Source organism: Labrus mixtus, chromosome 12 (assembly GCF_963584025.1).
Source record: "Labrus mixtus chromosome 12, fLabMix1.1, whole genome shotgun sequence".
Taxonomy (NCBI): Eukaryota; Metazoa; Chordata; class Actinopteri; order Labriformes; family Labridae; genus Labrus; species Labrus mixtus.
The window spans coordinates 14,573,585-14,596,086 of record NC_083623.1 but is presented as its reverse complement, the minus strand read 5'-3'; the positions used below and the strand labels follow the sequence as shown (position 1 = coordinate 14,596,086).

The window sequence follows — 22,502 nt, the reverse complement described above, 5'->3', positions numbered from 1 at the left end:
AGCTAGCTAAAACGCGTTAGGTCTAGCTCACAGCAAGTGCAAGAGTGTAAAGATTTGGGGGAATGGTTTTTGTTTTTAGTCATTTGTTTGTTTCATTACTTTCAAGGGTAACACTTTCTCACAGGTGCTGTCAAATAACTGGATAATTAAACATTTGCTCTGGGTTGATGGTGGAGTGATTAAGGAATAAAATCAACATCCTTAAACCCTACTCGTGACATTAAAAAAAGACATCAACTGGGTATAACAATTTCAACAGCATATTGATGGAGGATGGATATTTAGAAGACTTCTTATCAGACAATATGACTGATACATTGATAAGTCAGCAAGCTGCAAGATGCTGGATGACCAGAATCATGTTGAAGTAGGTCTACCATGAGGAACAAGACTTGTGCCGAAACCAAAATGCATCCGTTTTTTTAAATTAAATAAACACTACTCCTCTAATAAACATTTAGCACAACTTTTTAAATAATGCAGCATTGATGTTTGATTTGGTGAAATCAAATCTATCCTTAAATCTTCTGGATAAGTCAAGAGTGTTGGAGGAAGCACCTGCCTGCTGGCACAGAGTTATTTCCACAGTAAACACTGGAGGAGTGAGGAACGTCATCCGGAGCACAATAATAAGGGGCTTTCCCGCAACCATGTTTACCTCATTGCAACTTGCCCCTGGAACAGCTGCATAACATTGCTCTGAGATACATTCCTTCACAACCGACTGCAGGTATCCTTTTTAATGGGTAAAAGTGCAGTTTTTGTGACTTAACATAACACAGTTATGGATGAAAACTGTAATTGATTCATTATGGAATCTTCCATCTATGCTTGTACTAAAATACAATTAAATATCAGGAAATAAGGTCATTCCAAAAAACAACAACACTACGTGCACATACAGTAATTAATTCCAAGGCTTGTTTGAAGTCTGCTGTGTAGAGGAAAAGAAGCCCATAAAACGTATGGGATGTGCTCACTGAATTAATTGGAGAGTTCAATTGTTCCTTGTTTATTGACAATCACTTTGTCTTTTAAGGCTAATGCAAGTCCTTCTCTCACTCCATGTGTGACAGAAGACAGAAATGGTTCCCACACGGACAGGAAGCTAAAGAGAGGCCTCTTGTGATGAAGGGGAGGGGTTGGGGGAATCAAAAATTAGGGAACGTGTGTGTCCGTGTGTTAATTTGTGCCTGTGCTACCTCATAAAATCAGAGATTTGATGTGTTTAACAGTACACTTTTATATTATATTTTTAATTTGATTTCAAATAATGAATTCCCAGTTTTATTAAAAAAAAAAAAACACATTATCACATATTGTGACGATTTGCTCACCCACATTGATGAAGAAAGTTCAAAGCGCTCATTGGCAGCATGTATGCTTTTGGCACAGTGGTGGTCAGGACTGTGTTTCTTAAGGAGACCCACGCTCCTGGTCTTTCCCACCGTTGTTCAGGTTATCCTGTGGGGCCACTTATGACCCTCATGCAGGCAGGATGCAATGTCTGGGGACCCCAACAGAGCTGTACACAAGCATCCGCCGAGGCCCTGGGAAGAAAACAAGAGGCTGATGGAAAACCAGGAGAAGGGCAGTATAAAGAGAAACAGCAGCTAGTAACCAGGACGCACTCAATAACACTCACAGTGCACCTGCAGCCTCTGTGTGTGTTTGTGTGTGTTTGTGTCTGTTGCTCGCTCAGAGAACTACAGCACAGTCCCCACACACAGCACAGGTGGTCCAAACAAAAACCTGTGAAGTGTTGCCCAGAGAGTAATATCCCCATGTTGCGTGTTGTATAAAGCCCCCCATAGGAAACAAACACTTCCGGTGCTGTAAGATTTATTGTTCACTGCCTACAACACACTCTGAATGATACCTTCCTTACAAGCTTCTTTGATTCCTCTTTAATAACGTTTAATCATAATTTATCATGCAGACCAGAAACAAAAGGGTGATAATAAATGCCAGGTAACTCAAGGACACATTGTTTTGTGTTTATGGTTCCCATTGCTGAAGAAGAGAGGTGAATTCCCTCTTCAGCGCATTGTATGGTGAGAAAAGGAAAGAGCTGGTTAACTGTAAAGTATGGTGTGAAAAACCAGAGCATTGTTACACTTTGATAGATTGACCGCACATCAGTTTGTAATTTTTTTTTCCTTTCGATGTGACTGACTTTGCATCTGTATTCACATCCGCACAATGCCCCTCTGCACCAGTTACAGATATACAAGCATTACGCAACAGAAATCCCCCAAAGTTCAACACTCAACGTTTCTATATCAGAGGTCAGTGTTAGGGTTATCTTAAGTCAGTATTTAGGGAAAGGCTGACAAAGTATCTTCAAATGGACCCACATTAAGGAGAAACAGGTTTAAGACATGCCTTTCTATGCCCTCTTGTGTTGACATTGTGGAACAGCAGCAAGCAGAAAACAGCACAAACAAAACCTCAGCCATGGAAAGCAAATCAGAGGTGAACACAGAATCACCTTAAATACATTTTGTAACTCTGACAACAATTTTAAAGTTAATTTAACAAATATGTTTTATTTATTCATTTGAAGAGAAAAGCAAACGTAAAACTAAAACAAAAAAGAATACATGTGTGTCAGAGGGTTAATAAGAGTGGTCATCTAAAAGAAGGGGTCTCTAAAACAAAATATTCTAATTATTGGTTTATCAATGCATAAATCTAAATCAGTTTCAACCAAATGACTAATGCTGCTTCATCATCCATGTTGAGTTAAATTACCAACCCATCATTTCAGACAATTATTTCATAATAACCAAGGTGCAATACTAGGCAGGGGTTAGTCACCATTACTATTCTGTTACGATTTTGTTAAATGTAAGATGACAATATGATCGTCGATTGTGTGATAAAAGCAAATACTGTATTATCCATTGCATCTATATAATAATGCACTCTGATTAAAGTTTCAGTTTATACGTTTGTCTAAATGGGATTTAGATTGATAGAGAAATGTATCCAATTCAGAGTAAAGATATGTATTTTCTTAAAAATAAAAGGCTTGTGTGTCATAGAAGGGATTTTTACAATGTGAAAATAAGAGAGCACAAGAAGAAGAAGAAGAAATATTTGAACCTAATCAAATTTGTTAAATGATAATAAAATATTATTCAGAAGGGCCCTAATACCTTGATTATGGCTCTCCGTAATAGCCTAAAGCAAGCCTTAAGTAGCTGTGTTTTCCAGTAGTATATTTACATGCCTGTAATAAAGGTAAAAGGATGGTTGAAAGGAGAGATTGTTGGGTAAGGAGGCCAAAGTTAAGAATCCAGGTACATTGTTTTTTACTTTTTAAAAAAGTAACATGTTTACTTAATAACATATAGATCTATTTATATAGCCTATATACCTGCCCCTGAACATTGTTTGTGGATTCTTCATTTCTAAGTCTGAGTTACAACAAGCTCAGAGTTCCATCTTGTGGTAAGAATGAGTTCTGCAAACAGTAAATGTGTTCCACACTTGGTTGTGTTGCTTTGTTGAATTGTATACCCGTACTTCAATGTAGCTGTGTTTTACACCACAAGAGGAACTGAGAAGTATGTCATGGAAAGCACTAACCCTTTAGCACATAAGTAGCCAGCACTCAACCACTTAAACTGTACCCTAGAAAGAGAAGATACACTTCATTCATTTTAGAAGGGATATTCAATTTTTCACTCTGTTATGTAGACATACTACACACACGCACGCACGCACACACACACACACACACACACACACACACACACACACACACACACACACACACACACACACACACACACACACACACACACACACACACACACACACACACACACACACACACAAGGAAACGCACTAATGGAGAGTTGTCAGTCAGTGTGAGTGTCTGCAGGAAAGAATGCCCGAGCAGTCAGGGGGACGGTACCTTGCTCCAGGGCACCTCTGTTGTGCTTAGAAAGTGAACTGGCACCCCTCCAGCTACCAGTCCAATTTCCATACTTGGCCCACAACAGGACTTAAACTTTCGACCCTCCAGTTCACAACCAAGTCCCAAAAGACAGAGCCACTGCAGCCTATTAGTCACACATACAGTACAGTACAACCTAACTTCTTTCACTATGGATCTCATTTGACATTAGACATTTCAGTAACAACACAGTAACATTTTAACAGAAATAATTAATTAATTAATTAATTTATTTTTAATTTGAGCAATAAACCTGACCTCGTTTGGGATAAATCAATGATTGAACAGATTTAGAAAGAATTGTTCTTCTCACTTTAATCATCCATTGACTAAAGTTTACTTATTGAGGCTAACCATCATTTGTACTGTTTTTAGACAATCTGGCACAGAAGCAACAGGGGGACAGAAATAAACAGACAAACTGTTATCTGTTACAAAAAACTCTCTGTGGCCCCCCAAGGGAGGCCGCGGTCTACACAGAGTGGAAAAAGAAAGAGAGAGAGAGAGAGAGAGAGAGAGAGAGAGAGAGAGAGAGAGAGCAGCTTTTAGAAACAGAATGAGCGAGTGAGAGTTACACACTGACAAGCTGTTAGTTCTCAATGAGGAAATTGAAACACTTTGCATCTGGAAGCCTTGGAGACAAGTTCAAGGTAATATCTGCTGTTTATTTGACATAAAAATATGGTTGTTAAATTAACAATTGTAAAAATTAAGTGCAAATTTTACAAGTGATGAAAATTAACTTTCATGCCAAGCCTTATATTGGCCTGTAGGGTTGCATAATTAGTGATACATTTTAACCTTAACTGTTTGGAAAACTAAAATCTTTTTTGGTTTAATTAAACATAAAATATTTTAAATTTTATGAAAAATAAATTCCAAGTGTGGGTGCAAAAGGCACAGCGGTTGCGAAGGTCAGTCATAATATTTATTTGTTAAATATAGTTTTCTTTAAAGCTGTCAGTTACTTACATTATGTAAACAGACAAGGGACATAAAGTTAAGCTTATAAGGGTTATCTAAAATATAAGCATAATATAGATAACAGCAAATATAATAACACAAACGTTTGTTGCTGCTAGCAGCTTGGTGACTTTCACTTGTATGAGCGCCACAGTTTATAAAATACATCAATGGATATTTTGAAGTAAGTATTTTGTTTGATGACAAAATGAAATTGTTTTTATTCCTGTTAAACTATTGGCTCAGAGCGCATTAAATTAGGCACAAAAATAATCTGCAAAAATAGAAAGTATGAAATCTAAAAGGACGATGTCAGTGTTAAGGAATTGGAATTTATCAACCATAAACTCAAGCTTTAGTGATACACATGGTTCATAAATTCTCTTTTATATAATTCATAATGTAAGTTGAACTTGCTTTTCTACTGCTCTTACATCTATGGTCTCTTCATTTTTAAAAATCTATCCTGGAGTTTGAGCATACAGAGCTCGTAATGTTTTTTTGGAAATACGCTCAGAAGCAGCAATAAAAGGTGCACCATAAATGAAAACATGCTAAACAGGGGGAGCTCAGTGTGCATTTCTGCTTGTTCCCCTTATCAGTATTTTATAGCTTTTTATTTTGACAATACGGCTATATCTCAACTGTAAATGCAAATACTACGATAGAAGATGAAAATGTGTTTTACATTTCCTCTTATGAGCACTAATTCATTTTAAGATAATTTGTACCCAAGAAGTAATACTGAAGAGACTTCTTAGTGATGGAAAAAGGTTTTTTTTGTTGTTGTTTTAGATTCAGGCATGAAGTCACAGAGAGGGCCGTGCAGCTGGGGGAGTGGAGACTGAGAGCAGCTTCAGTAAAGCTCATCTGCTTTATCAGGTAGGAATATAGAATGAACGTACCCTAACTGATGATGATAACTAACTAAGATGATTGGTGGTATTCTTGATTTAAGTGATCCTGTTAGTTTTCACATCCTGCAGGATGGGCTGTGCTTGCAGTGGCCAGAAACAAGTGAGTGAGGAGTTCTTCAAAGGAAAGCAAAATGCTTACACCTCCCACCCGTCCAATCACGTAAGTACACCGCTGACAAGGAAAAGACTTGACCTTTAACTTACTATAGTAGTGTACTTTGAATCCTTACCATGAATACTTTAAATTATAAGCCTTCAATGATGTACTATTATTTACAGATTGATGACTTATACATATATTGTTCCGTCCTTTAGGGGCCAAGTGGAAACTCGGATTATGGTAATTACTGCATTCAACACATACATCAAACACTATTAAAAATAACCAGATGGTGTGCTTTCATGCAGTCTCGTGTAATATTTATCCGGTCATTTAATCTTGTCCTCTGTGGTTGAATCTCCGGGAGCTGCATAATGCAAAAATGCAAAATTTTTTAATAATTCAATCTGATTGGATGAAAAATAATCGAAATTTTGGTCGCGATGTGCACAACACTGTCACCACCTCAGTGTACGTTGGGTGTGTGTCCTCCTTTGTGACATTAGTACTTACTTAATCTGTTTTTATATAAAAACATATGGTCTCACATGGTGACAGGGATTTGACTGAGGTGAAGAACATTTTGCCTTGGAATGAATCAGGAGACTGAGACTCTGAGCTTCCAGATGATGAGGAAATAGTGAAAAAGTGTGTAAAGGGTATTTTCAGATGGCTGGTTTCTATAAAGGTATTTTTGGAGCAAAACTCCAGAGCACCTGTGACAGTGGAAATTGTACTTGTAGAAAATAGTCACACATAGATTTTAAGTCACAGAGAAAAAAGCTTTAGTAGTTACAAACTTGTCGAATGTTTTGTCTCTCACAAACACAACTTAACAGTTACACACAACAGTTCATTTGTGAGCGGAAAAACCAGCATTTGAGACTCGTAGCGGTAGAATCAAGCAGTTGTAGTTATTGACTTGTGTTTGTGCTGGAAAAATATCCAAGAAAAAAAAAAAATATTTGTGAGAAATGTGTGCTGATGTGTTTTGCACCATATTCAACTGCAACAACTGTAGCAAAAATATGAGCGTATAAGTTTCCTAATTTGCGATTTGTAAAATATGATTTGTGCACCTGCAATAATGAACCCGAGAAGGTGTTACTGTTGTGTTGTGTTTGTGGGAGAGACCAAAAGTTCTACAAGTTTGCAAATCCTAAAGCATTTTTCAAGTATACTAATTCCACTGGGTGCTCAGGGGTTTTGCTCCAAAAATACTTTCATAGTTTTTCTTGAGAAGCGTCACTTAAGCTAGTGGGGATTCATTCTTAGTGGTATTCTGTTACATAGGCTGCCACCTACACCCGGGGAGATTCTTAAACTTTGGCTACAGAAGTCTTGGACTGACTGACACAAGTTGTGATCTAGTGTGGCCTAAAACAACTGTGACCATTGTGATACCTGGATTACAGTACTTTTCTTTTATTAAAGTGAGTGTAGCCTTATGATTACGTTATTCCTTGTTATTTATTGCTGCAAAGGAAACTGCGCTCCTGTTTTTGCTGATGTTGTTTCTGCAAATCTTCTCAAAGTGAGAAATTGTCAGAAAACTGCCAGAAAGATTAACATTGTTGAGGTTAACTCACTTTTTATTTGAATAACTTTCGGTGATTGTTTCAGTTGGTGCTGATGGTGCAGCAGCAGTAGGGTTTTGCTCTAATGCGGAGCTGGACACAAGAAATATGAACAATAATTACTCGGCGATGCCCTGAAGTGAACTACAGAATACATAAAATACAAAGAAAAGTAATTAATAAATATTATCACAGAGGCAGTTATTTTTTCATACCTTCGGACTTAAGACTGGTGGAATTTATCTTGATTTGACTGAAATTCTCAAACTTTTCATTTCTCAAGGTCTAAGGAGGATAGACTCACTTGAAAGGCCGGAGTAGCGAAATGCCACCTGCTGAACATTTTTAATCACTGATTCTAACCGTTACCATGGGTGATCGATCCATTTGGACTAACTCTTCGTTATACATGTCTTTAGATGAAGCTGTGTTTGTGGCACTGCATGACTTCAAAGGGACCAATGGCAGCGATCTATCTTTCAAAAAGGGCGACAAGTTGAAGGTTTTACAGGCGTAAGTGTGACATCGTCCTATCCTCAAGTAAACAGCATGTATTCAACAAATGACCCAGGGGTTCTAACCTGAGAAATGATCTGGCATGTTTTGTAGAAATGGAGAATGGTGGGTGGCTCAGTCGTTGACAACTGGCGACGAGGGCTTCATACCGTGTAACTATGTAGCCCGAGCAGATACACTGGAGGTGGAGAAGTGAGAGACAATTTCATACATACTGTCAGAATACAAGCTACATTGTTAAAGGTCTGCTGAATGGACATGTGTATGTTATTATTAAAAGCAGTGACTTTTGTTTTCTTCAGGTGGTTTTTCAAGGACTTGAGTAGGAGGGAGACTGAACGGATGCTTTTAGCCCCCGGAAATAAAACGGGTGCCTTTCTTGTCCGAGAGAGCGAGACGAGTAAAGGTGACCGCTGCAACCACAGGCTCTCTTTAATGATCCCCTTAATAAAAATCATAGTTTGCTTTGTGGTGTTTATCAGGAAGCACATCAAGAAATGTATTATTAAATCTAATTTTAAAACAGTTCTAAAGGTCGTTTTAATTTGTTTTTCCTTTCAGGGTCTTTCTCGTTGTCAATCAGGGATTATGTACCAGACCAGGGAGATGTGGTAAAACACTATAAGATCCGCTGTCTGGACAAAGGAGGCTACTACATCTCCCCCTCCAACACATTCCCGTCCCTACATGACCTGGTTCAATACTACAGCCGTAAGTTCAACACCGCACACATTTTATACATTCAATAACCTACAACATTCTATTGATCTTATTTTCCTTGAACAGCTTCATCATTTCAAAAAGTTACGACTTTGTGAGGGTCTTCAAACTTTTCACAACTCTGAAAGATTTTCATTTTGCTACCTGCTCTATAATCCATTTGCACTGAAGTCGACTGAGAGGAAGACTTCAAACCCTCTGTGGTGCATTATGCATTTCCTGTTTGAGAAGAGTGATAGTCTTTCCTCTCCGGTGACTTAACCACAAGATCAACAGCTAAATCTCTAACATGGCTGCAAACGCACAGAAACCAATAAGACACACGTTTAAACATACAAGCATACACAGACAAGCTTTCAAAGAGATTAAGGGGAACAAAACGCTTCAACCCTGCTCTGTTTTAGTAAGTACCCTTAAAAAACAGCTGCACAATTTGGTTCATTATGTTTGTCTGTGTGACGTTTGGGTGCAGGGACATCAGACGGCTTGTGTCAGCAGCTCTACGCTCCCTGTAAGCCCAAAGCCCCGCAGCAGCCATGGGCACAGGACGAGTGGGAGATTCCCCGAGAGACCCTGAAAATGGTGAAGAAACTTGGGGCCGGGCAGTTTGGAGAAGTGTGGATGGGTAAGAGAAAGATAATCCTATTATTGGCCACATCTTTATATGCAAGAGTGCGGTAAATGAGACCCTCGTTTGAATACATAGGTTACTACAAGAACACACAGAAAGTTGCTGTCAAGACGATGAAGGAGGGAACGATGGAGCCCGAGGCCTTCCTCCAGGAGGCGAACCTGATGAAGAAGCTGCAGCATGAGCGACTCGTGCGCCTCCACGCCGTGGTCACGATGGAGCCCATTCTTATCGTCACTGAGTTCATGATCAATGGTGAGACACAATGCAAGAGTGATGCACGGAGATTGTTGGTGATTAAAGATTCTCTAGTAAGAGACAATAATTAGTTCTATACATGGCTGTGAGAAAGGAATATATGGATGACTGTTGAATATGGCAGAGATTTTTATTTTTTAGCCTTCAGTTTTAAAAAAAAATGGTCAGAAATTTAAAAAAGGACACAATCATATTTGGTCAAAAATATTTTTTTTGTCTGATCAACAATCAAAATTCTTAATCCTGCAAATAATATTTACAGTTGTATTAAGAACAGAGGGAAGCTGACCACATCCAATGATTTGAGGAGCTGTAATCAGAGCATGATTGTCATGTTTGGTGAAAATAAATGATGAATTTGTCATCATTTCAGGTCAATGAAATAATCACAAAAGGTTATTGTTTTTTTTTTTTGGTTTTAAACAAAATCATGACTTCTCATTTCATAAAAAATGTAAAAAGTTGGTTTAGAATTTGGTTGCCTTTAGAAACAGCTGCCTCAGTCTTTCATTTTTGTGCGACTTCTTTACGTTTCTAAGGAACTACTACATGAAAACGTTATCTTCGGTTTCTGGTGATGACACAGTTGTGCTTCTTATTTACAGGATGTCTTCTGGATTTTCTAAAAACAGATGAAGGGAAAAAGCAGAAGCTACATAAACTGATCGACATGTCAGCCCAGGTAAAAAAAAAAAAGAAGTTTAATTCTAATCGAATATTTTACAGAATGAACCTCTCTATTTTGCATGTCCTGAATCCAAAGCTCTTTGTGACTTCTTATCATTTTCTAAACTCTCACATCTCAGCGGAATAATGAAAGGTTTTTCTTTGAAATAAGTTGAATATAGACGCGGCGGTGATTTCCTGGTGGTTAGGTCGCGCCCCGTGTACTGAGACTGTAGTCCTCCAAAATGGCGGGCCGGGTTCAAGTCTGACCTGCGGCTCCTTTCCCGCACGTCATTCCCCACTCTCTCCTGATATCCCACTCTATCCATTGTCCTATTTCAAATGAAGGCAAAGGCCCAAAAACAAATCAAACAAAAAAAGGAATAAAGGCACTTCTTTTCACTTTTCTTCCATAAAGCACTGTGCACTTTAAAAAACAATTTGTGTTTACGGATTATTTCGTCCTCAGCTACAAATAGACACACTAGCCTTCAAACTGGCCTCAGAGTCTATTTATACACACTAGCTGCTCCTCAGTCGCACTATGTTCTTTAACACCAGGCTTGATGAAGATGCGAAGACACATGGAAACTGTCAGCACACTGTCAGTGTGGTTTCTGTGGCGGAGCTTTTGCTCATCTGGCATGAAAACCTCACCCTACGTCAATTATTAACATCCGGACAGGAAGTAGTGTTATTTTCCATCCACAGCGAGCCCCCCCCCCCCCCCCCCCCCCCTCCCCCTCCTACCACCACCCACAATTTCTTTACCCGCCTAAAGAAGCTTTTTCACTTCCTGAGAGTTTGGCACTTCGCTGCTGATATCATACACGGAAACACAAGTTTACACACTTACTGCAGCTGTACATTTGCATATGTTCCGACCAAAACAACTGGACCCATTAACAGAGGAAAGAAACCCATACTGTCTGTCTGTAACATTTCAATTCATTCTATAGATTCACTTTAACATGATTCAGTGTATTTCTCCTATAACTTAAGACAACGTAATGAACTCGTAGCTTCTGATTCAGTTTCCAATATTCCTCTTTCCCTTTTTATACGACAGATCGCTGAAGGCATGGCGTACATCGAAAAGAACAACTACATCCACAGAGACCTGCGTGCGGCCAACATCCTGGTCAATGAGACGCTGCACTGTAAAATAGCAGACTTTGGCCTGGCAAGGATCATCGAGACAGAATACACAGCTCAAGAAGGTGCAGTATGAGCAGTGTTTGCCCATACCAGAGAATAAATGCACTCAGGGCAGCAGCCAGAACTAAGATCATAAGTTTTCCTCACCTAATGACCCATAACTTCCTCTAAATGTTTGCAGACTTCAAAGAGAAGGTCTTATAACTCTTAATCTTGTATATACGATATATTTTTACTTAATGTATTAAGTCAAAATGTACTTTTCCATAAAATGGTTCCTCTCTAGCAACCTGGAAGTCAACATTACTTTTAAAAAAAGTGCATTTAAATTAAAGGGAACAAGAGATTTATGCCTGAAGTGCAACCGATCTACTACTTTTTTTTAAAAAGAAATAAAGCATTATCCAAAGCAAAGTAAATCATTTTATATGTCTTAAAATATGGCAACCAACCAATGAAACAACTATTTTATTTACTCAGCAAATATGTTACAAAAAGGGACAAAAAAACAAACAGAAAAATGACTTCAGTGCAGGAGGCTGTGGCCCTGAACGCATCATTTCTATTCTAAAGTTAGAGGCACATTATCTCAAACATTACTCTGACAGACTGCTGCAGTGGATCTCAGGCAAACATGTCTCCACAGCAAACATTAGACAGGAACACTCGAGAGCCCATTTTAAAATGCATCTCTTTTTAAATGCAATATTTGAATTGTCTGTTTTAGATAAAGCAGTGCACTAATAAAGAAGGTACTTGTTGTATTTTTAGAACAGTTACTGGGAAAGTGACAAATACGAGAGAAACAAATGCAGAGTTGCTAGGTATACGCCTATCTGCCAATCAAATCTCTCTCATCTCTGGGCTCACACTGTCATATCACGCAGCGATAAGAGGAATTAGCAAACACACAAAGCAACACACTGACAAATTCCCAGCAGTCACCGCCCATCAGAACGCACAGCTCAATAACATAATCTCTCTCTCGGTGCTTTTTCTCACCCGTTCTCTGAAAACTAGGTGCAAAATTCCCCATTAAATGGACAGCTCCAGAGGCCATTAACTTTGGCACCTTCAGCATCAAATCAGATGTGTGGTCCTTTGGGATCCTGCTCACTGAGATATGCACTTATGGAAGAATCCCCTACCCAGGTATGAGGAGTGAGAAATAAATAAAAAGAGAGCCACATACTTAAACACACTCTGCAGCTCGCAGAGAAATACATCTCACAAATGCTCTTTTCATCTCTAAACAGGGATGACTAATCCAGAGGTGATCCGGTGTCTGGACAGGTTGTACAGGATGCCATGTCCTGATGGATGCCCTGGGGAACTCTATGACATTATGATGATGTGCTGGAGGGAAAGGCCTGAGGACCGGCCGACTTTTGAATTCCTTCAGAACACTCTCAATGACTTCTTTATTGCCACGGAGGGACAATATGAGATGCAGCTGTGAATAAAGAAAACATTTCCTGTCGATAACACGATACGTGCCTTGGATGCAAGAAGCGCAAGACCAACACGATATCCTCTTTTAAATGTTTAATTCCTTTTTTTGTATAAATATATATATTTTAAATGGACACTTTTTTTTTACACCTATCTGGAATGTAGAAGATATTTATGACTTCCTTCGTCACATCTGCTAAGAGTCTTTTTTACTGACTAACTACAGCAGCCATGGAGTATGAGCAGACATCATGAGGACTGTTAAGACTGACACATGATGACGAAAAGGAAAAAGGAAATACAATAACAGCACATGCATGATGTTTAAAAAGCCTTTGGACCTATAGGAAAGACTACGGAGGTAAAGTAACATTTTTATGGTACAGAAACAAGCAGCCTGAGATTTCATGCACAACATTTTGCACTAATACAAATACATCGGATGAATAGGAGCGCTTCCTAAAGAGAATTTTCAAATGCACAAATGTTTTTCTGTAAATAAATATTCACATTACTGAAAACTTTGTTTTGTGCCTGTGCGTCACTAAAGTTAGTTTGAGAGCATCACTTTTACTATTATTCATTTGAAGTCAGAGATTAGTGGCTACAACCTGTTTCACTAGTTTCTTGTTTAAATTAGTGATTGTATGATTGGTTGTAAAAACAATAGTTTTCAGATGGTCTAACCTCAGAATCAGGTGCCACCTCCATAATGAAAAACCACGACACAATTTTGGGTCATTTTCAACCATTTAAATTAGTTTAATAAAAAATGGTGCTGTTTACACCTGAGACGGAAAAGACAAAACATCACAAAAGAGAAAAGTACACCAATCATTTAAGTATTCAACAGGTTTGTCTTTAAAAGCAGAGTGTTTCAATCATTCATTGTTTATCCTGTTTCGGCTTTATGGCTTACTAAGTGCCAGCACTTTGCTGTACAAAACACACTGAGGGTTTTCAACAATTAATCCTTGATGTATGAAAACCATTTTTTTTGTATTCCATGTCAAATTTGCATTTCATGGCAATAGCGTTAAAGATAATTACTCATAAACTACCCCAAAGATGCACGTGCACTGAATCATAGGATATATTTCAAAATCCTTCAAAAGCACAGCATAGACCTATTGCCACAGCCTTTTTCCCAAGGCACGCATCTGTGTCCCATTGAACACATCTCTGCGACCCACTTGCAGGTCTCTACCCACCAGTTGAGAACCATGATTGTAAAGGGTTATTGAAATATGGGATTACTTCATTATAAGCAAGCTTTACATAAAGCTGAATGTGTAGAGGCCTCTTGCTCAACAGCTTTTTTGATGTGTTGAATTTAGACGTTAAAATGCAAATGGCACTCCGGTTGAAAGAATAATGAGAGTTTGTATAAACAGGATGTCCAATACAAACCTAGTTTAAGTCATGTTTAAAATAAGTAAATGAAGGAAAATGGGATATTGACCCAACCCTAAAAGACAAACTTTACATATTGAAAGTTTCCCCCACTGTGTGATTCTGAGAGACAACAGTAGCCTACAGGAAGCCTTTAAAGACACAGACTGAACTAAATTACTCTGGTTTTGATCCTTCAACTAAATGGCTCCTGGGGGGGGGCAGACAGTATCAGGAAGATAAGAGTGAAATGGTCGCGACAGCCAGGGGTTAAACCCTGCCACTTCCTGAGTGGACAGGGAAAAGGAAGTGTGAGTCAGCATTCCTCAAGTGCCACACAGCTAGAACAACCTCACAGGACGATTTGGATATTTTTTTCTGCTTCTAAATGTGTTTGGTTTTGGGTGGTTAAAAAAAACTTCCTGAGAAGATTTTTTTTTCATTACACTGATTGTTTTCTGCCGTAAGTCTCACAGTAATGATCAAGTTCTTATGTACCACTGGCCAGCTATATCCTGTTGTATCATCAAAACAGCCAGTAACAGCGATTGATTGGATGTTATATCAGTGAGCTCAGTGCTTTCTCTACAAACAGAGGCTGACATCAATTTTCAATCAATTTTGGCAGGTTTCCAAGTGGCACAAAACTGAGAGACTAGAAACAACAGCATCTTCAATTTTCCCCACAATAATTCACATATTCCATTAAATGTAATCAAATTAATATTTGTACGCATACAAGCGTTCATTGGCTGCCAAAACTAGGGTGATATCCATCTTTTTATAATCGCAAGCAAAGGCAGTTTCACGTCAGTTTAATGCCTGTGGTGTCTTAGATGTTTACTTCTGATGTGAAAATGAAAAATCATCTGAAGTCAGATGGGCCTTTGCTGACAATACAAATCAAATGCAAATTATGCAATGTTAGTTAAAAAAAAGACATTGAAAGTACTTTCAAATGGGGAGAACTGAAAAGGTGAAAAAAGCTCTTTGAAAGCAGTTACCATACTCTTGTCATCCTACAGGGGTCAGTGTCACACAATTTACTTTGTTGTCCTGTTTTAAACTGCCACCAATAATGACAGTATAATACTAGAGCTTTACATCAAATTAGACCATTTAGATTCAATTCAGAGAGGGGACTTGAGAAACGTTCTTAATCCATCCCCATTTGTGAAATCCACCATAACGTCTCATAATGAAAAAAAAAAAATACACTTGGCCAGGATAAGGTGAAAGAAAGATGATGATTGAAACCGAATCGACCCTAACAATTTGATGAACAATTAGCTTGGATTTAATATTCACATTGACAGCAGATAATTGCATCCTCTGAAGATGCTGTAAATGTGTGGACATACTCTGGACGCTATGTTTGAAAATTCCTCATTAATCCTATTTTAGACCTATCATAAAACCTGCAGCTATGTGCGAAGCTTCCAACAGTGTACAATATATATAATATATATTCTTTCCTGTACCATGCTCAGAGTCACAGCAGCTCTAACCATAGGGCCATCCTGCCACACAATAACCATATCACACTTTTCTGTTTTAGTTGGCTTTTATCTGTCTAATTGTCTTGGAGGTTTAATTTTACTGGTAGACATAAAATATTAGAAAATTATGTTTGATTTAAGTTTCTGTTATCCTGTATGACTCAAAAAGAATAATAATTCTAAAATTAAGCCTTATTCTTGCAGGGTAACAACTGCATTAGTCTGCTTTTGCTCGGTTTGGTAAATGTGAGAAACCATCTGTTGATAGGTATTGTATTTTTCTTTCAGAGAAACTTTCTGTGAATGTTGTTCTTCATACTAACACAGCAATCTGTTGTTTTCTGTTGTTACAGTCAGGGGGAAGCTCAAATGATGTGAAACAGAGGCGGATCAAAGACATGATCCAGGGGCTGGCCAGCGATAGCAATGGCCTCCCCTGAAATCTCAGTAGCCACCCCAAAATTCTTAATGATTGACTATTTGCCTTCACAGAGGGTGGGAATTATGTTACCATCAACTATTTTTTTTTTTTTTTTTGCAGGTTGCTAGTAGCTTTCTTTACATTTCTGTGTAGCACATTTCTTTGATTAGTATTTTAGGTTTTGACTTTGGACAAAAAAAGCTAAGAAAAAAAGTTAAGAACATTTAAATGACTCTACCCTGTTGCATTACTTTAAAGAAAAAAGAACACAATTAATACTATCTTCATGATATACTGTAATGTTAGGAGATAAAGTAGAGGTGATAAAAAGAGATAGAAAAGGTAAATAAATACTTTCATTCATATGTGTGTGTTCACAAACTTCATGCCACTCCTTCATAAATCAGTGCCCTAGTTTGGCAACCCTGGACAGTCTGGCTCTCTACTGCCTTTTTAAAATGTAGTAATGCTGGGTCAAACAAATGGCTACCATTATACTGCTTCCCAGTAGTTCAGCTACTAAATACAATGGATAGTGAATTCCAGACAGACACAAGAATTTCAAAGTAGCCTAAAATACTTGTATGGCCACCTATTAGCTATTAGACAAAAGCTAACATTAGCATAAACTTCTTCCTAACTGCTATTTTTTTCTATTATTGGGTACTAGCCTTATGTAAATTAGGTGACAACAGTAACCGCCAACAATAATGTTAGCTAGCTACACGACTTAAATGTTAGCTAAAAGTAATGTAAGCTTGGTAACTCTGTTTGCTAACTGTAACCTATTGTGAGCTGGTAACATTAATTTTAGCCTACAAAAATATGACCAAGTAAAATAAATGTTAGCCATGTTTTAGCTTTGTAAAGGGGAAGTTAGCCAGGCTAAGTAAACTTTAGCCAACACCTATGTGAGCTTGAACTGTAATGTTAGCTAACAGTAATGTTGGATATGGATCTGTTTAAAACTAATTCTAGCTGTTTTGACTGTGCTGTCAGTGCTGAGTCATTTGCGATTCAATATTTTCAGATTCCCTTAATTTAAAAGATTCACAACACTGTAAAAAAGCAGTACAACATTAAAACAACATTTGAGCTTACCATCTCAAGCAGCAAGGGGAAAATGGCCGCCGTGCAAATATGTCGGGTAGAAGCAGCTTTCTCACTTTTAAAAAAGCTATCTCACCGCACAAATCCTGATAACATCAATCTTTCAGCTGATGAAGCATGTGAACTACCATAAATAAATCTGACACTGAAGTATGATTGATAAGCAGCCTCACCTTGGAGTGAGCCATGATGTTAACACAAGTTGACAAGACATGTGGGATAAAGGTTGGGAGGCCTAATCACCCTCTCCCCTCCTCCTGTTCATCACTGCTGCCTTTCAGGAATAATGACGGGAAACGGCAGCTTGGACACAGATTGATGACTGATCTCTGCAGAAAGTAACACGTCATTAGCATCTTTTAGTATAACCCTGCTCTGTCCTGTGGGATGATAAAACAAAGAGCATCACCACAGATGAAAAGAGATGTGCTTTCATCTTACAATAATGTTGCTGTTGTCAATGGTATTCAATTTGGATTACGCTCCTCATAAACATGCTTTCTCTCCTGGGCTTTGATGTCATTAAATTAATGGCGTCCATCAATCAAGAGTGTTTGGTCCATTGGTTCTGAGGGCTCTTGAAACGATGACAGAAGAGGTGTACAGAACATTTTGCAAAATGAGCATTTGGACAGTTGAACAGAAAAAAGAAGGACGAGTCTGGAGAGGGAAACTATACTGTAATGTTCATGTAGCATACATAATCAATTGATTTTTTTTAAAACATTCTTACAATACTTTTTTGGGCCCTTTATCTCCTTATATTTTGGTTTCCTTATTGCTTGAAAAGAATACATCCGTCCCAGCACTCTTTCAAGGCAAAGCACCAAACAGCTAGCAGAGTTAGCTAGGCCTACTAACCAGGGAACACTTGTTGCTAAATAATTCAGCATCTAAATTGACAGAAGTTGGTGGAGACAAAATGAAACTAAAGGGAGAGTGAATATTGTAGTTATATTCACAAGGTAGCCAGAAAAACAACCCTTTAAAAAAGGCATTGCAAATATTCCTTTCTAAAGTAAATTATTATCATACCAAGTTGGTCACAAGGTCAGACTTCAGCACTTTACTTGAAATCTACTTGAAATCTGTGAGGCTGTTGCTGCCCTGATATCTGCTGGAAAATGTTTCTAATTTGTCTGAATGAGACTCAAGATATGGTATGTTTTTCTTCTTCAAGTACAGGTACCTAAATGTCCCTGCTCTATAAGATAACCATCACACAGTTGCATTTAGATATAGATAGAATGCTAGCGCATTCTTAGCCCCAACATAAAACTACAAAACCCTAATTTTCCAGGTTGTGATCAATAAAGTAGACATCCATCTATCTTAAGGAAGAAATGATAAATACAAAAAAAGAAGAAAGAAAGCACTTCCTTCTTGGCATAAGTTATAGATCTATACAGTAGGCAGATTATACTCGCTTTTTTCTGACCAAAATTAAGTCTTATTCAGGCGCCTTTCCTGCTAATGGAATTTTCTTTGATGAAGCCAATACAAAAGAAATGTGCACACGGGGCACATTTTACAGAAGCCTGCTTCCTTTGCTCGGGTTGATTGGGTAGGATTTGAGAAACCATCTGCTAGATTGATATTTCCTCTTGATATATGAGTCTATATCCATTCACTTACTGAAGGAGGCCTTTAAAGACATGAGGTAGCAGGAACCCCCTGCCCCCACACACACCCACAGACACACACACACTCACCCGACCCCCAACAAATATATCTGGTGATTGAACACCTCGGTTGTGCACAATGATGAGTCAAGGGCAACGGTAACTACAGGGAAATGTAATTATATGTGCACTAGTGCAGTTAAAAGTACTGATGGCCTATACGCAATGTTGGCTCAGAAGTGACCATATAATATAAGGTATCTCTTATTTTCCTACAATGACGCATTGAGCGACTATGTGTTTTAAACGAATAATGAAGAATCTGACTAATTATTGAATTGTAGTTTTAGAGCTAGCATCCGTCTCTCAGCTAAATGGACAGTAAAACACAAGGCTACAGCTGCAGACTTACCTAACACCTGATATCTGGTGTCATGGAGTCTTTTGTTAGCTCACAAACAAGACAGCTGATCATTCCTGATCAGTATGCAGTACCGCGTCTGCATGTTTTAAGATCCCTGCTGTCCTCATCTCCATTCAGTGGTTTCTGTAGCAAATGTCAACGTACATATTCATGTGTGTGGCTTTGACCTTGGATGGTCATCCGCTCAACTATATATTGAAGTAGGCTATATGCTTTCTTTTTTCCTTTTTTCTTTACATTCAATGTCAATAAGATGGAAAACAAGAAAAGTTGAAGTGGAGGTAAAGTGGAACCTGTTTTATTTCTGGCTTTGTTTGGACAGAAATGTACTTAAAACCAAATAACTGATTATTGATTTAGAATTGTTTTTTTTTTTCAATTTTCATTTTTAATTGAATTGTATATAAATCCCTGAGGGAAACACTGCTTTTACACCCTGTTATTGAGAGACATGCTTCTCACACACATAGGCCAGAATCAGACAGATGTGACTTTGTCAGGACTGATCATCGTATAGTGTTATCTAGTTTGTTTACTAATCCTTATATCCATATTAACTTAACTAATTTGTTGCCCGTAGTTATGTGTTTTTATGCTTTTATACACAAGCTGCTCCAGCCAATTGCCCTTGGTTGGATTAATGAAGTTGTTCATCGATTGATTGATTTATTTGATTGATTGACTTTCAGTGTATCATCTAGAGAGAAACACAGAAAGAACTTCACGTTTACACAATTTGTGTAACTTGTAAGGACACTTTCTGTGATAAAATCAAAGATAGTAAACAATGGGAGATATATACACAATGCTTTATCATTCCATTTTACTGAACAGTGACTGACACATCTGTGAGCCGAAACACTCCTCCAGCTTATTGTTTTCGACTTCTACACCGTTAAGTACCTGAGAGTCATCAGGAGGATGGACAATAATGAACCGTAAAACAGTCTGCAGTCACTTATTAAATCACTGCCATCCTCCTTCCTTCTCATTTCTTCTAAAGTTCCTTTACTGGGCACTGAACATCAAGCAATTAACATTTTGAGTCTGTCCTCCAGCCAGGGGAAGTTTCTTTTAGGCTCTTGAGATCCGGTTAGAAAGTTTGCGAAGTGATGACGAAGCATTACAGAGGAGAATGAGAAGTAAAACAAGGTATTTGGGATAAATGGGGTTCAAAACCCGGAAGAGGTTTGAAGGTGATCCTCTGCCTTTTAGGGGTCTTTTGCACTTTTACTTCCTTAATTTATTCATTAAAAACAAGCTCTTTATGACACCACCTGCATGCGTTCAATTACCCCCTATATAAGCGTGCTTGACATTAATTCAACAGTCCACTAATGTGAAGGTGACACCGTTTAAACACTATCACAGCATCATATATGTTTAAAGTATAACTCCTAATATCTCCTTTTATGTAATTAATTAAACCAATAAATAAATGACATGTATTGGCCATGAATGGATTCTTTACATGTATAAAGAGCTACATCATTTCTTTGGCAGTCTGTTCAAAGTGTTTGTTTCAGTTCCCAAATTCTGCAGAGGTGTGTGCATAATAGCTCTGACAGAGCGTCCCACAATTCATCAGTCATAAGTGGAGCTCCTACACTGAGAGCAATAACTCAATCCATTATGGTGAACTGTGTATTTTTGAAAAGAGCTTGACTTTATTAAGACCCCAAAACACACAAAACTAATCTGCCACTGCAAATGCATCCGCAACTGAGCAACAGGGGCTTCTTTTGCAATCAAGCAATTATGTTCAAAACAAACAACTCGGCCTACAAACAGGACAGAGTGGAATCAAAGAGAAGAACATGTTTCTGGGCAAAGTTAAGAGGCCAAAACCTTGGGTGCTGCTACGTCCCCCTATGTACACACATACATTAGTCCCTGCTAATCTTCCATCATTACACAGATCATCATATGATGTCAAATGAATTCCTTTCAAAGAGCTGATCTACATTGGAAGAGTTTTTCTTAAACCTCAGAGGTAACAAAATATTTGAACTATTTTAAATAATTTCCAACTCCAACAAGCCAGCGTCTCTCTGTTATGGTGGATTTATTACCTCTAAGCCTCTAATACTCTCCACTGGACACAATAACTAGTGATTATAGTCTTTTATAATGAAGGGACAAAGTTGCATACATTTTGGCTACAGCGCTACATCCCTCTGCTGATTCTTTTTCAGAACTGGACAGACTCAGCCAGAGGGTTTTTAAAGCCAAGAATATAAATCAAAGCGTAGTAGAGTTATTATCTGTATTGCTATATATGTGCCAATGCTGCCAACACTTCAAAGAATGGTTCAAACTAAGCACCTTGTTAATAAATCACACATCACTGTTAAATATCTGAGTCTCATGCTGACACAATCTCATGATTTCTCTTTACTTTAACAACATGATGTGAAAAAAGTCTCTAAAACCTCCAAACTGCTTTGACATTTACAGCTAGAAACTTTATTTGATTTTGTTGCGCTCAATAAATAACTGCAAGCTGAGAAGAAAAGGAGTAGTCTCTACATATAGTCTAAATCTCCTAAAAACCACATAGGCTATCACAAAAGAGTCGAGTTAATACAGTGCTTACTGCAATAGACGTTTCGGTAAAAAAAAAAGCTCTGATTGAGTTAAATGCCACAGAAATGTCAGCTACAAATAGACAGCTGTCATGGTAACTCCAACATCTCATATCTTGCTTAAACAACGTGTATATACAAAAGCCCCCCCACCCCTTGCTCTGTCTCCCTGCTTCAGCTCACTAAAGGACCACATGAGCTCATAGAAACCATGGCAACACCTGAGACGGAACAATTTCGGAGCACTAAAAGGTTTCAAGAGGTTAATTTTAGACGACAAAGATGTGGAAATAAAGTTTTAATGGGAACACAGGCACATCTGTCCTTGGAGTTATTTTTTCTTATTTGAAAATCGGAATTGAAATTTGGTTTGATCTGATTTCCCCCATAAGATGTAATAACCCCTGCCAACAACCACATACACACACACACACACGAATGTCTTTTTCTGTTCCGTCATAATAAAGACTGGCCTGCATGTGCTGGTAGCAGATTCTCTATAGCCTAGATGAGCGTCTGACGTG

General features: G+C 38.2%; 1 protein-coding gene across 1 annotated transcript; it reads left to right on the top strand.

The window, feature by feature from the left end:
* Positions 1-4,510: 4,510 nt before the first annotated feature.
* On the top strand, positions 4,511-13,446 carry blk (BLK proto-oncogene, Src family tyrosine kinase). The gene is made up of 14 exons (XM_061052170.1): positions 4,511-4,617; positions 5,726-5,812; positions 5,917-6,007; positions 6,163-6,187; positions 7,944-8,037; positions 8,134-8,232; positions 8,343-8,446; positions 8,602-8,751; positions 9,233-9,385; positions 9,467-9,646; positions 10,255-10,331; positions 11,385-11,535; positions 12,494-12,625; positions 12,730-13,446. The coding sequence occupies exons 3-14, from the start codon at positions 5,918-5,920 to the stop codon at positions 12,930-12,932; spliced, it is 1,458 nt and encodes a 485-aa protein (XP_060908153.1). The 5' UTR covers positions 4,511-4,617; positions 5,726-5,812; position 5,917; the 3' UTR covers positions 12,933-13,446.
* The last annotated feature ends 9,056 nt before the right edge of the window (positions 13,447-22,502 follow it).